We start from the raw sequence: 22,986 nt of genomic DNA on the forward strand, positions 1-22,986 counted from the left end.
AAAATCTTAAAGCTATAAATATAATAAATTTATATTAATAGATGAACTTTAAATTTATTTTATTAAACTATTGATTATATAGAATGAAAATAACATATTCATGAATGTACATAAACTGATGACAATTCCCTCTAATCAATGCAAGATTACAGAGGCCTTTGAATAATTAAAATAAATGAAAAACATATGTTAAACTGATGGCAATAATTCTCGAGTCTGGTGGCACTTATCATTATTCTCCCCTCACATTATATGGATTTGTATATAAACATAACTATATGTGTAAAAAGCGTACAATACACAGATAGTGGAATGTAGAAAATTATAATGAAATAATCGTACAGTGTATTGAGTAAAAAGTAATGTTACTGTCCTTTGAATTTAATGATACGGTTGAGTTTTAAAAAGGAAAGGGAAAAACGAATGCATGATATTGGATCACACAGAGTTGATCATTGACAACTAACAAGTCTTATAAGACGAGTGATTTCTTTTGAGGAAAAACTCAATATAAACAAAAGTAAAACAAATTTAATTGATAACTGATAACAGTAAATAACATAAAGTTTTATTAATTAATGGTAAAAATTAAATAATAAAATGTTAGCAGAACTATTTCCTTTCTGGACAAATTACGGTTATTGCTTAATAATTGTCCCCATTTTTTACGGTATTATAAACATCATATCAAAATACAAACAGTTGCGTTGTGAAAGTGCTGAAGAGAATAAAAATTTAAAAGATAGTTATTCAACGGAGTACATTGAAAATGAGTCGGATGATGATAAACCGGCTTTATCAATAGACTTGGAACACATTCCTTATGTTTATGAAAAGCCAAGTGTCGAAGAGCTGAAAAATCGTGCTAAAGAATTTTATAAAATTGCTAACGCACGGAGAACAATAAGATTTTTTAGCTCAGAGCCTGTTCCTCGCAACGTTATCCATGATATCATTAAAGCAGCAGGTATTTATGTTTTTATTATAAACTAGCTGTTACCCGCCCGCTTCGCTGGACATTTTATAGAATTGTATTTTTAGATCTAAACTTGAAATTTAATTAGAGTATTGTCTTGACTTTCACAAATTCCAAATTTCATCGAATTAGCATACACCTTTTATCCATGTTATTATTCCAGCTAATATTCATTGTAACTTTCAATGTGCAATCATTATAATGTTTGCGTGGCTTTTTTTTTTTAAATGAATAATAATTGACACGAAGAAAAAAATTTGAAATGCGAATTTGGAGTCTATAGGAGCTATAGCTTGGAAATTAAAAATTTTTAATGTTAACACCCACCTTCGCAAACCCCTGTGAGATGAGCTATCGTAAAATTTGCCCATAGACTTTTTCTACATCTCTTACAGAAGATTCCTACCAATAAATTTGGAGTCGATAGGAGCTATAGTTTAAAAACGGGAATTTTTCATTGTTAACGCCCCCGCAACCCCCCTTGTGGGTGGAATTTTGTAAAATCGGATTTTAGCTGACCTCTAATCGGCGAAAAGAATATTCCTGCCAAATTTCAAGTCTCTAGGTCTTATACTTCCAGAGATATCGTGATGAGTGACTATATCTATAGAAAATCTCCTATATATGTATATATAGATTATAAATTATAAATAAAAATAATTATTAAAGGTGACCTGTTTAATCAGGGACAGCACCGAGTGGTGCCCACACAGAGCCTTGGACTTTTGTGGTGGTGTCTGATAAAATGACCAAGACGAGGATAAGGGAGATAATCGAACAAGAGGAAGAGATAAACTATAAAAAACGCATGGGTAAAAAGTGGACGACAGACTTGAAGCCGTTGAAGACAAATTGGATTAAAGAGTATCTCACGCAAGCACCGTACTTAATAATTGTGTTTAAGCAGAAGTACGGTATGCTGGCTAATGGAAGACCTAAGATTCATTACTACTGCGACATGAGTGTCTCGATAGCCTGCGGGATTCTCATTACGGCTATTCAGGTAATCTGTAAAGGAATATTAGCTGGTGATTATTTCCAGATTACATTTTGTACACATTATATTTTACGTTTCGTTACACGGAAAAAAGTAAACTGTAAAATTCACTCGGATTGCGGTTCATTTTTTTATAGTTTCAAACAGTAAAGCGGACATTGGGGTGGCAAAAATTTTAATATTACAGAAGTTAATGTAGATAAAAAGTGTAAAAGCCACAATTTATAATTTAATATCAAAAAAATTTTTTTTTTAGGGAAACAACGCATTTTTACTTGAAACGCGTAGAAATGAAAAAAAATTTTTTTCAAATTTAAAATTTTTTGGTACGCCCTTATGACACTCGGGGCACCCACTGAGGGCCATAAGGGCGTACAAAAAAATTTTTTTTCGGGAAACAACGTATTTTCACTTTAAATCCATAGAAATGATGAAAAATTTTTTTTAACTAAATAAAGAAATTATCACAAAATTTCAAATTCAAAAAAATTTTGATCAAAGTTAATTTCGAATTTGAAAAAAAAAATTTTTTATCATTTCTATGTATTTAAAGTAAAAATACGTTGTTTCCCGAAAAAAAATTTTTTTTTGTACGCCCTTATGGCCCCCAGTTGGTACCCCGGGTGCCATAAAGGCGTACCAAAAAATTTCAAATTTGAAAAAATTTTTTTTTCGTTATTTCTACGCGTTTCAACTAAAAATCCGTTGTTTCCCGAAAAAAAAAAATTTTTTGGTATGCCCTTAAGCCATTTCAAGGGTATTTTTTTGGGAATACGCCCTTATAGGATCAGTAACGCGATTTATTACAGTTTACTTTTTTCAGTGTACTAAAGAGCTTTTTTTGGGTATTCACATTGCAGTTTGCTGGACTTGTTACACTCACTTCGACGCCCTTGAACTGTGGACCTGCACTCAGAACTCTTTTGGGACGTCCTTCCAACGAGAAATTGTGCCTTCTTTTACCTGTCGGGTATCCGGCTGACGATGCAACGGTACCTAAACTTGAGCGCAAACCTTTGGAAGATATTTTAATTGAGATTTAATATTATTTTTTGCATAAAATATTATTGAAGCACTAAAACTCTTCCATTAAATTCTATAGAGTTTTGCGTTGAAGTATAAAATAATAATAATAATAAAAATGAAATTATTTTTTAAACGGTTAAATTATATAATCCTTATTTTAGAAACTAATATTTATTAGCAATTTGCGTACAATTATTATTTTAAATAAGCGGTATAAAAATCGAATCACCAAAAAATAATTATTAAAGAGACAATAAATTCATTTAAGATGATTTTATAATTTTTATATCTGTGGTGATTTAATTGTCAATTAATCAATTATTTAGATTTTATAATAATATACAATTCCATGCAATTTATCATCAATTTCTTGGAGTATTGAGGGACCAGTGACTTAAATTAAGTACAATTTGTGTATAAAATACAAAAATACTGAGCTAAATAACAATTTTTCAATTAAAAATAAAAAAACGAATTAAAAAAAAAATTATTTCAATAAATGTAATTATTATTATTATATATTTTGTCACTTTTTTTTCTTAAACTTTTTCTTCCTTTCTCTCGCTTTCACTCTCAAGTTATTTCAAGCCAAGTTGCCTTGTTTTCGAGTGTGCTATCGAGCTGCACAATATTTATTTCTGTTTTAGTTTTTATTTTAAAAATTTTAAAAAGCTGAGTATCATAATTATACAGATAAAGACAACCTTCTATTTTGGCTCATTTATTATTATTTATAATTATCTGTTTATGTTTATTTAAGACAATAATTATAATTATTAATTATTATTCGTTTTTTTTTTTTTCAATAATTTTCTTTTAAATTAATTAAATAATTACAGTATGAATATAAGTTGATTGCTATTACAAGTTAAAACATCTTTATCGTAGATAAAAAAATAATTTTAAAAGAAAAAAAAATCTGCGTTGTCAATTATTAAAAGCAATATAAAAAAAATTAATTTAATTTTAATCTCTGATTTATTTTCAATTAGAAGGTATTGTCGTATCTATAATACAATATTCTATTTTCAGTTTCACTATATTGTCCATATTTTTTTTAGACCATATTTGTTATTAATTAATCGAAATTTTTTTTTTCTTCAAATATGTATTATATATTATAATAATTAATTAATAATTACATATTATGTTATGTTACGACAAATCTTGAAAGACGTTTCAACGGTTTCGATTGATTTGCGAATCAGTCTCCATCTCTGGCTACATAATTATTACACATAAAAAAAATCTAACAAGTTTGGCTATTGATCAAAGACTTTCAATTACATGGTTACAATTTTAATGGACACTTTCGTTTGTATTCATTTATTTACTCATTAATTAATTAATTTATTTATTTAATTATTTATCATTTCTTAATTAGGAACTGCCTTGAATTAATTAATCCGAACTCTGGTAGCATTGTCATTTATAAAACTTTACAATATCAAGATTAATTAGATACATAGATTACTTATTAATTGTGAGATCACCGTCGCCTGAGTCGTAATTATAAATTAACGAGAGTGTGAAACTGACAACTATTACATACTTTGTTTTAATATTTTTTTTTTTTTTTTTTTTTTTATTATTTTTTTATTATTATTAATCAATTACTTCTCTCATAATACAGTAAAAATAATAATTATTATTAATTAAAAAAATGTTAAAAATTTATCGGTAAAAACTCATTGTTAAAAAATAGAAAAAAAAAAACTGAATAATAAATCAAAATAAAATATGAACACGCGTTATTAAATATTTCAAATAATTTAATTGATAGTGGAATAATAAAATTAGCCGATAAAATAATAAAAAAAGTGCTCTTTCTTTCCACGGGTTACCCGATCTTCCGCAGACGGAAATAAGAGAGCGAGGCCCTTTGCTTTACTTGTGCGACGAAAACAGCTGCGTCAGAAGTTTATTGGTAAAGTTTAAACACGCGTTCATAAGTATGGCCATCTTCAGCACCTACATGACTTTTATGTGTGATTTTTGAGTTATTGGGTATCAACAAGATAGTAGTGAATCTTGTCGCTCAATCTCGCCGATGAAACTCAGCTAAACATAGCCGACAGGACCAGGAACCTTCTGGTGGAGATGCAAGAGGTGGAGACAGGCAATACATGTGATATCCACGATCACAGTCATCACAGAACAGCAGTTGGTCCTAATTTTTTTTATTTTAAAATAAGTTTTTTAATTATCATTTTCTACTGTTCAAATTTAAGATTTAATTTTTATAAATTAATAATTGATAAGAAATTTTAAAATTTTAAATTAAAAAAAAATATTTAAATGAAATTTTTATTCAAAAAAATTTTTTTTCTTCATTTAATTTATATTATTAAGAAAATAAGAAAAATTTTGTCTCCAGGATTGTCATATGATAAAATTGGTTTTTTTTTTGTGAAATTTAGTGTCATTGCAAAGGTCCTGATTTGAATTGATGCCTTTTCAAAATTTCATATCATTCACACCGATAGTTAATTTATTATGATGATTAAAAAATGCTCTATCTTCAGATACATGATTAAGAAATGACCTTGTATCTTTTGAACTATTGACATTTTTTAAGATATAAACTCACCCTGACGTTACACTCATCGAGACCTTTCATTTGAGTACCCACATCAATTTTTCATATATTTTATATATTTATATACTTGTATATATGAAAAACATATGAAAATGCATGTGGGTACTCAAATGAAAGCTCTTGATGAGTGTAACATCGGGATGAGCTTATATCTTTAAAAACTTCAATATTTAAGAAAGTATAGTGCAATTTAACAAAAGTCATTATTTAATAAAGCAAAATTTTATTTATTTGTAGTTCACAAAGTGACTGCAAGGTTGCTAGTTTATATTAAACATAAATACTTTTTTTAATTATAATTTTCTACTATTAAAATTTGAGATTTAATTTTTTAATTGTTATAAATTAACAATTAATCAGAAATTTTTAAATTCTAAATTAAAAAATTTCAAAAAAAAATTTTTTTTCTTCTTTTAAGTTATATTAAATATAAATACTCACGTCATTATCAGAAGTACCACAAATGGAGCAACATTTGCACTCGATACACTGCCACCTGTACTTACGTACAGATACAATCATATTTGCAGTAAATTGCAAACAAGTTGGATGTCCTACAACAATAATTTCACATGGTCAGGATAAAGTGTAGGATTACTGGAGCAGGAGACTTGACTGGAGGGCCAGAGCAGAAAGGTGCCAGGACATTTATCTTGTGCCGAAGAACAGTGAACTCCAAGCTATTTTCGCATTTTTTTTTTTTTTTTTTTATTTTCAAAAATACTTTCAATTCAATTTAAAATTTTTAACTAAACTCAAACCGGTTGTCATAAAAATGTTATTACTTTTATTTAAAACTCAAACACAGACATTTATCCTTGTGTTTCATTAAATAATTAGCAACAATAATTATCGCGATTAACTATGTATTTCACCTTTCCTCAGCACTAAACGTCCGGAATAATGAAACGCTATCATATTTCCGCACAAAGTATTTTTATTTTTTTCTTTTTCATGTTGATAAATTATTTTAAATTAATTCATTTATTATTTTTAAAATTCGTCGACGTTGCGTATTTCATTTCGAGATATAGATGGTTAAAATAATTAGCAGGGCGTACCTTGGAATAGTTCACGTTCTTTCTTGCGCAGCACAATATAAACGTCGCAAATCACACTCTCTCTTTAGCATACAAAAAAAAATTATCAATGTAATTTTTTTTTTTTTATCTCTCTTACAAGTCAAAGTCTCACACACTCACTTTCAATAGATTGCTTAATGTATAAATTAATTATCCTAATTAATCTACTCACAAGTTACAAATATTCTCGCTAAGCATCTTAAATATTGTTCAATAAAAATTACCTAACAACAAGTCTTTAATTTATAATTTTTCTTTAAATTAACTATTTTTTTTTTTCTAGTATTTCTTTTTTTGTTTCTATAACAAGAAGGAACTAATTTTCCAATGAGGAAAATACTTTTGTTTTAATTGATATTAAAAACTATTTTTTATTATTTATTATTATTATTATTATTATTATTATTATTATTATTATGTTATGATTACTTGGTTCATTATTTTTTTTTAATCATATATTAATTAATATCTCTCGTTAAAATCCGAGAGTAGTTTGCGTGTACAGTATACAACATTATCAGGCAAGCTCATCGTTATGATACAATTAAAATTTATATTTGATTCCCATTACATTTATTTAGATACATCAAATCTCGCATTGATATTATTATCGTTTTTAAGTTTTATCTTTATTTCGGCGGTAACTGTATGACCTTTTTTTTTAGTAAGGCCATGGAGATATTTCAAGAAATATAATCGTTATCACTTTTATGAAAATTAATTATAATATTAATAATAATAATAAACATTAACACATGTGCGAATAAAAAGTAATTAGAAACATTATATTGAATTGTAAAACAATTTTAAATATTTAAAATATCAAAGCTTATAAAAATAAAACTATCAAATCTAATCGTCACATATTTCAACAGATTAGACTTTTTTTTTTTTTTTTTTTTTTTTTTAAAGAATGATTAAATAAAATAATTGTAAATTAATGCCCAATAATAGATAATACTTGGCGTAAATGAAATAAAATTATATTACTTAATATTTTAAATATTTGAGTTAATGCGCTGATGAATATTAAATAATATTTTTTCTCTTATAAATGACAATTCAAAAAAGAAATTATTTTTTTAATTTTTATCAATTTTTTTTTGTCAATGAAATGATACTTGTATCATATTTAAAAATTTTGTACGCTTATAAATTTAAAGGTATAAAAAATTTCTATATTACAATATTTAAAAAATTGTGTTGAAATCACAGTATTATTTTTTCATTTATAAAAATTTTATCATTACGTATGTATTGTTTTAATAAAATAAAAAAAAAACATAATTGCACCATTGACAATGTTTTTGATCTTGCTGCCATGACTAGTGTATCATTTATAAATTTACGTAACTATTTTTAGTTGCATAAAGCTCATTTTGATCTATATTTTTAATTTTAAATAAAATCAATTGCTAAACAAAAAAAAAAAAATTTAAGCAATTCTCTAAATTATAAAAATAAAATATTATATCATTTTACTTAAACCACAGCCTGGTTAATTATTAGCAAACGAAATCGCGGTTTCTAAAAACAACTACAGTTTGTCTATGCCTTATGATAAACTATGCATTGTTACACTTAAATCTGTGCAATGTTTCAAACCAAACTAACACTGGCTTAATAATACTTTGAGTACCTTGGTGAAAAAAAAATAACCACGACTTAAAAAAATTTTTTATATTGATTTCAAATATTTTAATTTAAAAAAAATTTTTTATATTAATTTTAAATATTTTAATTTTTAAAAAAGATACTAAAGTTAGCATAAATTGACAGATTTTAAAAGCAATTATTAAACATATGCAAATAAAAATTATTTAAAAACTAAAAGTGAAAAAAATTTTACTGTCAATAACGGTTTGTGGAATTGCTCACAATTAGCGTGAAAAATTTCAAGCTTACCGTTTAAATGCTAATTTAAGTATCATGAAACTGAATTTTATTATCCGGAAATTTTTTCGTGAGATATTTTTTAATGGAATCAGGTACCTTTTTAAATTTTTAAGTGGTCAAAAACCTGTAACAATGCAGAGTATATTATAAACAGTTAAACAGAAAGATAAATAGCCTCTATATTAATAATAATAATAATAATAATAATAAATAATAAAATAAAATAAAAACTATCTAATAAGCACATATAAAAATGAAACTAATAGTGATTGGCCCTTCTCGTGTACTTGCGCTTTTGAATTTTCTCCAGAGTCTCAGTCTTACCTGATCTACCGCAATCACTGCAAGAGACCAATTCCTCGGAACCGCCTGTTTTTTTATTCTCCCTCGCGTCACCGAGACAGAAATCGCAGTAGGGGGATGGTTGAACAGCTTTTCCGGACTTCTTGTCAAGGACTTGTCCAGGTGCGGGAAGATTACCACCCATAACTCCAGTGCTCGCAGCACCACCACCACCACCACCGATGAGTCCCATTCCACCACCAGTGCCGATACCACTCGCGATGATGTCTGGCCTGAGCGATGACGGTGATGAAGAAATGGTACCAGGCGAAGTAACTGGCATCTGATGCTGCGGCTGATGCTGGTGCTGATTCTGCTGCTGTTGCTGGTGCTGATCTTCCTTAGGAGCTGAGACAGTAGGTGAGGCTGGAGCGGCACTCGTCTGAACCGCTGGCGGCAGCTGTTGCTGCTGCTGCTGCGGCTGAGGCGGTGCCCCGGCAGCCGGGGTCGTACTTGCCACAGGGGAGGGACTTGAGGTACTCGACGAGGCAGTTGTGCTCTGTCGACCCCGACGTGTACCACCTAATCACAAACCGACCACATACCCAGTTGCGCTTTTTGTCACTATCCAACAACCATGCACTCGGCTCCACAACAAACCATTAATTTTTTTTTGCTCTTACATTCTCTGATTTCCCTTACGCACTCTCATTTTTTTTTTTTTTTTTTTTTTTAATATTTATTAACAATTGATTCCGTTGATTTCAAAAATTTTTTATTTAAAAACAACAGTAGCAAAAATTTTTTTTAAATATTTTTATGAAATTTCAATTATTTTAATTCGAAAAATTAACTGGCAACGGAATCAATTTTTTTACAAGCAGGAACGACCCCACTGACACGATAAATAATAGTAAGTTGCATTAATAAATTCAAAGAGCATTCCATCACCAACACCAATGTTAATAGTGTATAAATTTTAAAAAAATTCCCAAATCCAGTGTTCAAAAGAATACGTAAATATTTGTTTTGATTTTTGTTTTTTTTTTTTTTTCATTTTTTTTAAAATAATTATTTATAGATCTGATATATTTAATCTAATGTAAATATTAATATATATATGTATATATTTAAAAAAAAAAAATGCGTGAGTCAGACAGGCGACTTGCAATAAAAGTCGTTTAATTTCGTGTGTTTAACGTGCTCGAAGCATTCAGCATTCGCGTGCAAAAATAAAAAAAAAAAACAACTCGCTTCTAATAAAATGGAGTTACGTAAAAGCAAACGAAGCATTGATTATTTAATTTAATAATTCTTTTTTTTTTTTTTTTTTTTAAATCCATATTCTGTAAAATCTTAGTCTTAATATCTATTCTCGTTGCATCCATTGATCAGTTACTAAATACATGCTTTAAAATAATTTTATTTATTTTTTTTTTTTTATTTCGACAAAATAATTAATAAAATTATATAATTATTGTAATAATGAAAAACACATACTTTTTTAACGCTTTATAAAAAAATTTTTTATCATTTCTATGTATTATTTTATTTTAATTATTTAATTGAAATTAGAAATTTAATATATAATTATATATAATATAGTTATAATAATATAATCATAATATTATAATGATGATAATAATAATAATAGTAATAATAAGAATAAGAATAAGAATAATAAAAATAATAATGATAATAGTAATTGTTATAATAATAAATGCATGCCATTGCAAACTAAATGACATAATTTAAAAATGAAAAATAAAAAATAAATGACAACGCATTAATTTATTTCTCACAATATATAATGTGTATGCTCAAAGACTGGCCGAGTGGTTTTTTCATTATTAATCGCGAGATAATCCCCTCATTCGTATCTTGTTATCTGGTAAGAAGACTTCCAGATATCGAAGGCGTCTCGATTATATTCTGCGGAAGTACACGAGAAATAACAAAAAATATGGATTTTTTGTTTTTTTCTTTTTGGTTAATTTTAAATATTATTTAAATATATATATATATATATATATATATATATATATATATATATATATATATATATATATATATATATATATATATATATATATATATATATATATATATATATATATATATATATATATATATTTAACTATCTTAGTCAATAAAATCTACTTCAAACAATTATTTTGAGGGAGTGCAAAAAAACATAACTCGTTAACTCTTTGGTCAGTGAATGCAACGTGATACTTAGTAACAAGCGTCTAATTATATTATATATATATAATATGAAAATTAAAAAAAAATAATTTTGTTTTATATATAGATAATATATAAAATAAATAAAAAACAAAAGTTAAATAAAAAAAAGACAAATCAAAAAAAGAACTAAAGAAATATAGAGACAATCTTATGAACACAAAGATTTAAAAAGTAGTATACATGTATAGAACAATAAAAATTAGACAGTATATTATTGTTTTGCAATGCACACGTTTTACATATTCTCTTTTTTTTTTCTATTTCCCTCTCTCTCTCTCGTTCTTTAGCTTCCAATTTGATAATTTAAATACTATAACAAAAAATACTAATTAGTAAAAAAATGATCAAGTCTTTACTAATAAATTTAATTTTAATGTTAATTCCAATTAAAATTCAAATTTAAATTCAATTTAATAAAGTAGTAAGTAAATATTTATTGAATAATTAATCAATTTAAAAAAATCTATACGGATGGCTAAGCATGAAACGTTGAAAATAAAATTTTAAATCAAACAAATGTAAATTATTTAATCGGACTGTTGGACTAAAAGTAAGGAAGAGAGATGGGAATTACTTGTTACTTGTTTTTTTTTTTAAATCTTTTTTAAATGATTTGTTTTAGTTATTTTTAAAAATGTTTGTTTTAGAGAGAAATGTCTTATTAAAGGAAACTGCGATAACTGAGCTGATTTTGGGTCCAACCTGGCTGGTCCGAAGCAGCGGTGTCTGCAACGCTCCGTGATTCGACTTCGGCAGGACTGGGACTTAGTTCCTTAGCAGGATCACCAGAGGAAGTAGAGTGGGAATGACCGTAATGGTAGACCAGACCAGGTCTGGTTTTATACCGTGCGCTGCATACTGCAAAAGTGCAAATACTATTTTCCCCCAAACCATCCAATGCAAAAAAAATTTTTTGTCTTTTTTGTTTTTGTTATTTGTTTTCCTTTTTTATCAAGGAATTATTTTAAAAACTGATCAAAAGAAAAAATAATTTTTTTTTTTAAATTAACGGGTTTTTTTCGGAAAATAAAATTATTGTAATAGTAATAGTAAATAATTAATTAATAGAAATAAGGGCGGGGGATTTAATTAAGGGGACAAAGCTCGAAGGTACGAAGAGAGCGTTTGCACACCGTTTTTTTTTCTACTTTTACTACTGCTCGAATTATTGAGCATTTAATTATTTTTTTAATAAAATCTTTTTCTTTTCTATCTTTGTTTATTTATTTTTTTTTGGTACGTATTTTTTTTTTTTTTTGATTCGCCCTATCCTCCTAATGTAAAATATATATGTCTATATGTGGACAAGCAGTGAAGGAAATTGTCAGCCCAAAAAGCAAAACTAATACAATGCAAGGCTTGAGATGCTTTGTAATACACCTACTTTAAATTATATAATGTATATCAGTTCGCTACAGAGTGAACCTATTACATTCTTTTTTTATTTTAAGATTTTAGATTTTTATTTTAGGTAATTTAATTATTTCATTTAGTATTATTTAATTTAACCGTTTGTTTAATATTAACTAGTTGTTATTTTAAAATAAAAAAGATAAATTCAAGTCCGAAGATATTTGGCCCATGTCCATAAGCTGATATTAAAGATGTGACACTTTAATTTATTATATCAATTTATCTAATGGCTATATATTTGACTAGTAATTAATTAAAGAAATTAAAATAAAAAAAAACTGAATAATAAAAATAATAAATAATCCGTTACGTTGTGAGAAAATAAAATTATTTAAGAGCTTATTGTTTTTAGACCAAATGTCTTTAGATGCTCTGCTAGTATTATATAATAAATAAATATATATATGAAATAATAACAAGACTTGTACGAAGAATTAAACAGATTGCAAGCAACATACGAGTTAATCTATAAGGACTTTTGTTTTATATATTTATTTTTAAAGGGAAGAAACGTTAATTTAATTAATTAAAAAGTAAATTACTTTGTGACTGTCACTGTTCTTCGAGATAATTTTACAAAAAAAAATAAATAACTTCAGTAATTATTTTTAATTATAATTTTAATAAAAATATACATTTGTAATTAAATGATTAAAATAAACCTAAATTGGCTGATCATAGACTTTTTTAAAACTTAACAGAGATAATTAATTATCTTTTTTTTTTTTTTTTTTTTTTTTGGTATTAAAGTTGTGAAATTAGTGTTTGTCTAATGAATTAAAATGTATTTTGACATGAACTTTGGTAATGATTTGGCTGTTTAAGCTCGAAGAAAAATTGCAGCCACTTGATACGAATGAAATAATAAAAAAAAAATAAATAAATAAATAAAAGAGAGAAAAGATAAATAATACGGAATGCAAGTTAATGGAAAACCTATAATAATAAATAAGAGGATAAAAAGCTCCTCGTGTCATTACGCAAGTGGATGACCGCTTCCTGTCGTAATATTTTGTATCACTCTGTTTTATATCTTCTATTCACACTACAGTCATTTAATTAATTCATGATTAATAATGATAATGATTATATTAATAATAATATTAGATATTATCATTATTTATAAAAATATTTGATCGAGCCTCTGTATATCTTTATATATACCTACTTAAATAATCAGTGTACCTTTACGCGGTTGATTGTAGTTATGAAAAAAAAATATATAGTAGTAATAGTTGTAGTAGTAATAGTAACATTACTTTTACGATAAATTAATTAATATCTTTAAAAACGCAACGCGCGTTATTGTTGTGTGGCTTAGTGGAAATAATAAGTGGTAAGTGAACAGTATTTGCAAAAAAAAAAAATGGAACAAGTAAGAAAAAAGTGGTCATTTGTTATATCGATGGTTGAACTTACGGTCACATACGAATGGCTTATCGGAATCAGTAACATCGTAGTTGGCTTTTTTTCTTCCACGTCCACCACCCTAAAAAAATAATTATTTTATTTTATTTGAATTAAAAAATAATAATATTTTATAAATATTAATTATTTATAAAAATTCTTACTTTTGTTCTTTTGGTCCCAGGGCTGTCGGTGGCAGGTGGATGACTTCTTGCAGGATGGTGTCCACTCCCTCGATGTCTTCTTCGTTTCCTCTTGCTGCTGTAACTTTCCTCGTAGTCGTAATCACTGTCTGGGTCTGGTTCCTCGAAGGCATCCATATCCAACATGTCTTGTTCGTCGTAATACCACCCGTCTTTACTGTGCTCGTCTATTGGAGTATAATATTATCATTATTATTATTTTTCAATAAATTAATATTTATATAATCATAATATTTTATTAGTAAATTGATTATGATTAGTTACCTTTAAGAGCAGCAGATTCTTTGGAATCATCGTTCATACCCGCTATTATTCCATCAGCTCCCTCGACCCCGTCATCCATGTCACCTCTTACTCCCCGTTTGGGATGTAAATAATGCATCAGGTACTGACGGCGTTTTTTTCTCCATCTTTTACTAGGATATGTATAAATTTGGCCGTGTAATAAACCTGGCATACGTTCTCGTGAACACATAAACAGAGCCGAATGGTTCTGTGCGACTCCTATGAGTAAAAAGTAATTAGCAAATTATTTTCTTCATTTTATAAATAAATAATTTATTTATTTATTTATTGAATTTAAATGCCAAGGCATAAAGCTTTAAATAGCAATAAGTAAATACATAGAATTTTATTTGACATAAGTAATAACATTAAGATTAGAAGCATTAGCGTAAGTATAAAAATTTTGTATTATTTATAAATAATATAATTGAAATTTGAAATATAGCTGAAGTAAATAAAAAATTTAGTACATTCAGAAAGACTAGCATGGTTTCAATTTTAAATATATTAATATATACATTTTTACACTTTACCAATATTTCTCAGTAATATAAATAGAAATCTAGCTAATCTAAACTTAAAAGGAAATCGCATAGCTTGGATTTAAATGATTCTAAGCTAAGAGAGTTTGGAATTTCAGGTGGTAAATCTTGCCAGAACCTGATAGCCGAAACAATAAACTCAAGTAGGGTTAATTTGACCCCGTGTGCACTCTAGTTCTGTTCGAAGGTGTGTACTCCGAGGGTTAAATTACAAGTAAAATAATACTTTAAAAAAATAGCATGTGTAATTTTTCAAATCTTTTATATGTAAAATTTTTTCTATTAATTTTTTTAAAATAATTTTTTCAATAGAAAAATTACAAAACTTTTTAAATATCGGCTAACTTAATTTTCATGAAAAAAAAAGAAATTAAAAACCATTAGGTGTCTGTTTATTTATAATACTAAAATTAGTCGACGTTTTTAATTTTTAATTTATTAAATTAGAACTAAAAAATATTCTTTAAAAATTGTACTTAAATTTTTGACAAGTGAAATTTTTTTTATAATAATTACTTTTATAAAAAAAATTCTAAAAATTGTCAGATGTCTAGTAACTTAATTTTCACGTTTATTTCAGAATCGTGAGCTTTTAACTCCATCTATGGTGAAATACCCATCGTTCTAGATGACAATAACTAATTAGGTGACTTCAAATACCACCAAGCTGATTTTCTTACCCACGTTGATTTGAATAAAATAAATAAAAGAAAAAAATGAAATTTTTAAATTACCTGTTTGAGAGTCAAGAAAAGGCATACGGAGTCTTCGTTCTCTGCATAATCTACTGTTGTACGTTGAAGAATTTTCAATGGCTTCCCTGTACGCCGTATCGTTGAGAAAGCTGTGGAGTAATTGATGATATATATATATATATATATATATATATATATATATATATATATATATATATATATATATATATATATATGAAGGACATTGATGGTATTGTAAAAAATCTAAAATGACGAACCTCTCGATTTTATTCAAATTAGCTTCATTAACCACCTGGATAATGGAGTGGGCTGACGGTATTGCTGCAACCGCCGTCATTTTGGCTCGCCCAAGCGTTCTCGGGTTTTTGAGGAACGTCTTGACGGCAGTTTTTATCACACTATGTACAACCACAAAATGACTGCTGGAAAGCAAGGAGCTGGAAAGTAAGCCGACAACTAGCGCCGAGAATCCACGAACGGTGCTGATCAATACTAAAAGTTTGAATGCGCAAACTCAGCACGCTCCGAATACATCCGAACGCTGCTATTATTCATTTTTTATGAATATAGAAATTGAGAGACATCTGATAATTTATATATTGTTTTTTTTCCCAGAGCCAATTGCAATAATAATAATAATAATTTTTTTTTACTAATAAATTATAGCAAGAAAATTTTATTAGAATTATTTAATTTTTAAAAATTATAAATGCAATTTTTTTTAAATAATTTTCTAGACTAAAGCGGCAGAATGGCCGAGCGGGCTAAGTCATTATATCTTTAGTTCGTTCGTACATGATGCCGTCAGGCGAGGGTTCGAGCCCCGACGGTTATTAGAATAGTTTCAAACCAACCGTCGGGGGTCGCTCCGGTAGCCGACTTGTACTGGCATGGGTTTTCTCTGTGGTTTCCCCATCGCCACTATTCCAACAAGCCATTCGAAAGAGGTTAGGAGTAGGGTGAATACAGTACAGAAAGCACAAGTCGGTCCACAGCCGCAAAAGATAATAACGCAGTAATTATAACAATTTGAAAAGAGCAGGTTGTGATATCTATGTGCAAAAATTGAAAAAAGGCAGAAAATCTTGAACGCAGTGAAAAATTTGAATGAAATTCGAACGCAGTGAAATAGAGAGAGGCAGGACAATTGCGAAGAAAAAATTGTAAAAGGCAGTTCTTACTGCTGTATAATGTAACAAATCTATCTACCTAATTTTCTAGACTAAGTTTGTTTAAATAAAAAATTTTTAATCATACTGAAGTTAGCGATCAGCTGTCAATTTAAAAAATTTTTTTAACAACTTAATTACAATAAAAAAAAGCTTCTAAAAATTTTCATTTGTAATTTTTATTAATTTTCACATGTAAAACTTTTTTTTTAATAATAATTTAATTGCTATAAAATTCTAAAAAAAATTTTAATGTCTATCAACTTCAGTGTCATAATTTTTAAATGTCTCCTAAGTCAGTTTCACTAAGTGTAACTTTTTTCAAATTCAGACACAGTTATATCTCGCGCATGTACTCACATGTTCATAATTTTTCTTTTTTCTTCTAAAATCCTATAATACAAAATTGATGACTAAAGTGAAGTTAGTTTAGTAGCGAAATTCTCGATAATAATCGAAAAAAATGGACTATGATTTCTTATTGGTTAGAATGAGAACGCGCGCAAAGCGCACCATTTAAATTTCCAGTAAATATTATTACTATTATTCGTAATTTAAAAATTATATCATCATCATCATCATCATAATTAATACAAAAAATACTGACATTAAAGTTAGCAGTCACTTGACCATTTTTCAATTACTTTTAATTTAATAAACAAATTTGTTCCAAAAAATTATTTAGCAAAAATTGTATTTTTAATTTTTTTCAATTTATTCATATTATTTTTTTTTTTCTATAATTTATTAGTTATGAAAATGATTAAATATCTGATAAATTAATTTTCATAAAAAATAAACATTTTTAAGATCTTATTTATCGGCTTACAATACTGATAGAGAAAATTAAATCTAATCATGAAATGAATACGGAAAAAAAGACAAATTATAGATACTTGTTATATCCTTAATCATTTGTAGTGTTTATTTATTTATATTTTTCTTCAAATATCCATAATAATATAAGATTAAAAAATACGTAAGTAAATGCCAAAAAAGAAGTGAAATTATTTTCTAATCTGATGATTTATTTTTTATCCAACAGTAAGTTATGAAAAAGTGTTATTCATACAGTATTCGATTAATAATCTATTCTTGAATGTCATATATATTCTTGATGTAAATCAAAAATATTAAAAATGCATCAAATAAATAAATGAATTATCATTATACCCTAGTGCATATAAGCAAAATAACCTGTATAATAAATATAAAAACATTAAAAATGTTCTTCGCAGTTACGGTCTTTCGTTTCTTTGAAAGTTTCAAATTTGTTGATGAGGTCTTGAACTGATATTTCCCCGTGTACTTTGTTATCTCTCGTTCTGACATTTACTGTCTCAGCAGCACGTTCTTTTTCTCCAACAACTATAAAAAAAAAAAATTATCGTATCAAATCTCTGTAAACAATCTTTTATTATTTTAAATTATTAAAAAAATTTTTATTACCGAGAATAAAGTTGAATTGTGCTATTTGAGCGTTACGAATTTTTTTGTTCAACGTGTCGCTATGATCAATGTCAACTTCAGTCATAAACCCAGCGTCCCAAATCTTTTGTTTTACTTCACCCGCATACTCATCAAACTGTGGGCCCACTGGGACAACCATTACTTGTCTTGGTGATAACCAGAATGGCCATTTTCCAGCATAACTTTCAGTAAGAATAGCGATCATCCGTTCAACGGAACCCAGAATCGCTCTGTGGATGATTACTGGCTTGGTTTTCTCTCCACGTTCGCTGAAAAATAGAATAAACAATTAACATCAACATTTATTTTTACAACTGACCAAAAAACGGTAAATATTTACAAGTGGGATCAACCATTTTAATTTTCATTTTTTTGAACCAAATTTCTATTTGATTTAATTGATATATTTTTTTTTGGAAAAAAATTAGCAGTATTTTTAATTTTTTTTTTTTTTTTTTCAAAATTTCAGTAATCCCTTATTAAACATGTATCTTCAAGATAATAGTAAGTTTGAATAAAATGTTTCATTTTTTCTATTAAAAAAAAAATTGTTGAAAATAGACCATTTTTTCCAGGAAGAAATTCATGTAACCCCTTAATTATTCGTTTTTTCATCTGCTTTTCAAAAAAAAAAAAAAAAATATATCAAAAACATCAAAAAAAGATAAAATAGAAATTTGATCCAAAAACATGAGAGCCAAAATTTTTTCCAACTTTTGAAGGCAAAAAAGCTTTCGAAGTCTTTATTTTTTTCTTTCACAACATTTTTTATCATAAATGCGCTGTAAAAACTTGGTTGTAAATAGTTTGTAATTTGCAGGAATTAGTAGGAGTTAAAAATCTTGTAAGCAGTAGATTTGTAAATCTTAAATTGTTATGTTCTTATTACTTACGATATCAACTAAAAATTTATTACAAATGTATGCAAATATATTTCCTTTGTCTTGTATTTTTGCCATTCGGCTTTGGCCTTGGGATATAAATAAATAAAAAAAAATTAAAAAATAAATAAAAACAAGCAGAATAAAAAAAAAATTGAAAATGTTAATTTTTCACCTAGTTATGGCCCAAAATGGGGTTGACCCCTCTTGTAAATAATTACCCAAAAAATTATGCTAACAACTTACTTTACATAGGATAAGTCAAAACGAATGGGTAGTTGAAAATCTAACTGAATCGTAGCACACTGGTGCGATCTCTTCAAAGCATCCATGATGGTAATGTCTATTTTCGGTCCATAGAACGCGCCGTCTTGAGGATTAATCGTCCAAGGTTCTCCAAAAGTATCTAAACTGTCTGACAATGCTTTTTCAGCTTGTTCCCATACTTTAATTTCCCCCAGGTACTTCTCTGGACGCGTAGACAGGCATAGATTGAAAGTGAATCCAAAGACCGTGTAAACGCATCTCAAGAATTCAAGAGCTCCTAGTACTTCGTCTCTAATTTGCTCATGGGTGCAGAAGATATGCGCATCGTCTTGCTGAAATCTGCGAACTCTGGTAAGTCCCGTAAGAGCTCCAGACAGTTCATTGCGATGAAGAACGCCGAAGTCAGCCATTCGCAGAGGAAGTTCCCTCCATGAGCGATTACGAACGTCAAAAATCATACAGTGTCCTGGACAGTTCATTGGTTTCAATGCAAATGTTTCCTTTTCTACTTCAAAGGAAAACATATTGTCTGCATAGTGCTCCCAATGTCCAGAAGTTTGCCACAGCTTGCTGTTATAAATATTAGGCGTAACAACTTCTTGAAATCCTCGTTTCTTATACTCTGATCTTATAAATTCAACAAGAGTATTGTAAATATGAGCACCTCGAGGTTGGAAGAAACACGAACCTGGTGATAGCTCGTGGAAAAAGAACAATTCTTGCTCTTTACCAATCTTACGATGATCCCTTTTAGCGGCTTCTTCTTGGAACTTTTCCCACTCTTTCATCTGCTTAGGGTCCGGAAAACTGATACCATAAACACGCTGAAGAGTCTCTGCGTTGGCGTTACCTTCCCAGTAAGTTGATGAATTCTTCGTTACTTTAATCGCCTTGACTTTACCCGTGTGCCTGATGTGAGGACCACGACACAAATCAATCAACGGTCCGCATCTGTAGACTGTGGTGGTAGGACTCTGAACTTTTTCCTTTAGTATTCTGACTTTGAACTCGTTGTACTCAAACATCTTTAACAGGTCTTCCTTAGACATCTCCAGACGCTCAAAAGGTTGCTTTTCCTTTACAATGTTCTTGTACAAAGATTCCAGGAATGGAAAATCGAGGTTGGAAATTCCCTTCTCACCGAGATGCATGTCGTAGTAAAAACCGTTCTCGATTGGCGGACCATAACAGAGACAACCTCCGTAGACACGTTCCATAGCTTCGCCCAATATGTGAGCGCTGGAATGCCAAAATACTTGTTGACCATCTGGGCTGTCAAATTTTAATAATTCCAACTTGCAATCGCCTTCCAGAGGTCTGTCAAGATCCCACAGTTCATTATTAACCTTTGCTATTACTGTGTTGTCTGCAAGTCCTTGGCTGATTCCCTTTGCAATGTCATATGGACTAGTACGCCAAGATTGGGCTGTTACTTGTTTACCATCAGGAAGTGTTACCGTTATGTCCTCAATTGGCTTGGATGCTAATTCTGCTTCATATTTAGCTTTTAATTCATCCCACAATTTAATACGATCCTGAATTATTAACAGAAATAAGTAAAAATTTAATAAAAACATAGAAAAAAATTCTTAATTAGAAAATATAATAACGTAACATTTTTTTCGGTAAATTACTTAAATTCTGTAAAAATTCCCATTCAAATATTTATGACATTTAAATCAGCAATCATATGACCATTTAAAAAATTTCTTCCCAAAAATAATTTTTAAAAAATTTTATTTTTAATTTTTTAAAATTTCTACATGTCAATTTTTTTTTGCCATAATTTATTTGTTAAAAAAAATTCTTAAATATCTGCTAAATTAATTTTCATCCATTATTTTTATGATACTGAAATTGACAGAGAATTTTTTAGCAAATAAATTACAGCAAGCAAAAATTTATTTGAAAAATTTCATATTTAGACGCTCTAAAAAATTAAAAGTGTGACTTTCTAAAATTAATTTTCTGTACTTAGGTTAATTTTAAAGAAAAATAAAAAAATCGTCAAATGTTTGCTAATTTCAGAGTAATATATTTTTTTCACTCTATATTTTTAAATAATTCTTTTTTAAATGACTTTTATTTTAAAAAACAAAGCTAAAACGTCTATTAAACATTTAATTTTATTATTATAATGATTAACAATGCTAATAATTGTATATGTACCTGAATGTATGAGGGCCATGGATTGAGCTCCGAAAGGTTACTCTTCTCTGCAGTTTTTTCCTTCTTAGCTTTCATTTTGGCCTAAAAAAATAAAATTAAAATTAATTAAAAAGTATACATTTTTTTAAAATTTATTTTCTATAACAAAAGTCACATGTTCGTTTACAGGCGGCAATTACGTTTGAGGTTACGTCAGACTATTGATCTAAGATTATTATTCGAAATTAATTAAATCAACAAAAACTGGTGAAAAAAAAATAAACAAATCACCGGAATTTATTTGTAAAATTCACAGGAAGCTGAATAAATAATAAACTATTAGAACGAACCCAATAGTTGGAGTACTTAACACCCCGCTGAATAAAACCTCGATACCGCAATATGCTCAACATTTGTGTACTGCGTACACAGTATTTCCATCAAAATAAATACTTAAATATTAAAAAAATTTTTAACTCATGCCTTTTCACCCTTTATGTTAAGATTTTCAACGCCGGCTATTACGTCGGTCATTATGAATTTTTTAACTGCTAGTTTCTTGTGATTTTGACAAAAAAATGTTGCGTCAGAATATCACAACTCACAATGTAATATTGAGCTATGCGTTGGTAAGGTCTTAATATTTCTATCCCTCGTACATGATGTCTCCACTAGTCTCCAGTGAAAGTACACGTATGTGTACAACTTTACCAATAAATAAAATATTTGTTTAACATGTGTCATTTATTTCTTTAGAGCTGTAAAAGTTAAAAGTTTAAACCTGTATAAATAAATAATAATTATGATTTTATGATGATAAAAACTAAAAAATAAATCGATCCTGCCAGGATTCGAACCTGGAATCTTCTGATCCGTAGTCAGACGCGTTATCCGTTGCGCCACAGGACCCTCATGCTCTACCGTTAACTTCCACTCCTTTTTAAAATGCTTCTAGGTGAAAATATGTGAACATATTGTACCAGTTTGTATCTTTATTGTCTTAGAATGAAATATTTAATTTAATAAATTTTTCAGCCAGAAAAATTTTTTGGTTAGTAATATTTCAGAAATAAAAAATCTTGATCCTGTAAAATAAAATAAAACTGAAAGTAGCTGACATCTGACCATTTTTGTAAATTAAAAAATTAATTTTTTTGTTTAAAAAAAATTCTTATAAATATTTAAAAAAATACTTACTTGTTTAATAATTTTTCTGAAATGAAATTATCATATTTTTTTCTATCACATTAAATTGAGCTGTCACTTCACAATTGTTTTAATTTTTTTTAACAAATAAATTATAGCAAAAAAAATTATTAAAAAAATGGACTTGTAGAAATTTTAATAAATTAAAAATGCAATTTTTAAAAAATAAATTTT

The 22,986-nt window shown here is 27.9% G+C and overlaps 3 protein-coding genes and 1 non-coding gene across 7 annotated transcripts; 1 reads left to right on the forward strand and 3 right to left on the reverse strand.

Moving 5' to 3' along the window:
• Positions 1 to 147: 147 nt before the first annotated feature.
• Iyd (Iodotyrosine deiodinase) lies at positions 148 to 3,486 on the forward strand. The gene is made up of 3 exons (XM_074250053.1): positions 148 to 967; positions 1,663 to 1,979; positions 2,834 to 3,486. The coding sequence occupies exons 1-3, from the start codon at positions 601 to 603 to the stop codon at positions 3,014 to 3,016; spliced, it is 867 nt and encodes a 288-aa protein (XP_074106154.1). The 5' UTR covers positions 148 to 600; the 3' UTR covers positions 3,017 to 3,486.
• A 1,077-nt stretch (positions 3,487 to 4,563) lies between these two features.
• Positions 4,564 to 16,096, reverse strand: D4 (double PHD fingers d4). 3 transcript variants are annotated; one of them, XM_074250029.1, is made up of 9 exons: positions 15,929 to 16,096; positions 15,690 to 15,799; positions 14,393 to 14,632; positions 14,090 to 14,295; positions 13,938 to 14,007; positions 11,808 to 11,963; positions 8,901 to 9,440; positions 6,040 to 6,152; positions 4,564 to 5,169 (listed from the first exon to the last, which is right to left on the reverse strand). In XM_074250029.1, the coding sequence occupies exons 1-9, from the start codon at positions 16,006 to 16,008 to the stop codon at positions 5,038 to 5,040; spliced, it is 1,647 nt and encodes a 548-aa protein (XP_074106130.1). In that variant the 5' UTR covers positions 16,009 to 16,096; the 3' UTR covers positions 4,564 to 5,037. The 3 variants fall into 3 exon arrangements, with proteins under 3 accessions (XP_074106130.1, XP_074106139.1, XP_074106144.1); XM_074250038.1 differs by having other exon boundaries at positions 8,901 to 9,266; positions 15,929 to 16,094; XM_074250043.1 differs by lacking the exon at positions 11,808 to 11,963 and having other exon boundaries at positions 8,901 to 9,266; positions 15,929 to 16,092.
• Positions 16,097 to 17,736: 1,640 nt separating this feature from the next.
• On the reverse strand, positions 17,737 to 22,243 carry Thrrs (threonine--tRNA ligase). Of its 2 annotated transcripts, none has more exons than XM_074248620.1 (5): positions 22,090 to 22,243; positions 21,628 to 21,708; positions 19,438 to 20,993; positions 18,290 to 18,579; positions 17,737 to 18,208 (listed from the first exon to the last, which is right to left on the reverse strand). In XM_074248620.1, the coding sequence occupies exons 1-5, from the start codon at positions 22,138 to 22,140 to the stop codon at positions 18,060 to 18,062; spliced, it is 2,127 nt and encodes a 708-aa protein (XP_074104721.1). In that variant the 5' UTR covers positions 22,141 to 22,243; the 3' UTR covers positions 17,737 to 18,059. The 2 variants fall into 2 exon arrangements, with proteins under 2 accessions (XP_074104721.1, XP_074104712.1); XM_074248611.1 differs by lacking the exon at positions 22,090 to 22,243 and adding an exon at positions 21,957 to 22,034.
• Positions 22,244 to 22,442: 199 nt separating this feature from the next.
• On the reverse strand, positions 22,443 to 22,515 carry Trnar-acg (transfer RNA arginine (anticodon ACG)). Its single transcript has one exon. It is a non-coding gene; the product is annotated as a tRNA-Arg (tRNA).
• Positions 22,516 to 22,986: the final 471 nt, after the last annotated feature.

Source organism: Cotesia typhae, unplaced genomic scaffold (assembly GCF_013202065.1).
Source record: "Cotesia typhae breed Kobodo isofemale line unplaced genomic scaffold, CoteBio_Ctyphae contig_119, whole genome shotgun sequence".
NCBI classification, from domain to species: Eukaryota; Metazoa; Arthropoda; class Insecta; order Hymenoptera; family Braconidae; genus Cotesia; species Cotesia typhae.

Coding starts and splice junctions, on each gene's coding strand:
- Iyd (XM_074250053.1), top strand. CDS start 601: ATGTTAGCAGAACTATTTCCTTTCTGGACAAATTACGGTTATTGCTTA. Junction 968..1,662: donor TGATATCATTAAAGCAGCAG/GTATTTATGTTT, acceptor CTGTTTAATCAG/GGACAGCACCGAGTGGTGCC. Junction 1,980..2,833: donor TTCTCATTACGGCTATTCAG/GTAATCTGTAAA, acceptor TTCACATTGCAG/TTTGCTGGACTTGTTACACT.
- D4 (XM_074250029.1), bottom strand. CDS start 16,008: ATGACGGCGGTTGCAGCAATACCGTCAGCCCACTCCATTATCCAGGTG. Junction 11,964..13,937: donor TAAGCCATTCGTATGTGACC/GTAAGTTCAACC, acceptor GCACTTTTGCAG/TATGCAGCGCACGGTATAAA. Junction 6,153..8,900: donor CAGTGATTGCGGTAGATCAG/GTAAGACTGAGA, acceptor TTATTGTTGTAG/GACATCCAACTTGTTTGCAA.
- Thrrs (XM_074248611.1), bottom strand. CDS start 22,019: ATGTTGAGCATATTGCGGTATCGAGGTTTTATTCAGCGGGGTGTTAAG. Junction 18,580..19,437: donor TTTGACTTATCCTATGTAAA/GTAAGTTGTTAG, acceptor TCTATTTTTCAG/CGAACGTGGAGAGAAAACCA. Junction 18,209..18,289: donor ACAATTCAACTTTATTCTCG/GTAATAAAAATT, acceptor TTTTTTTTATAG/TTGTTGGAGAAAAAGAACGT.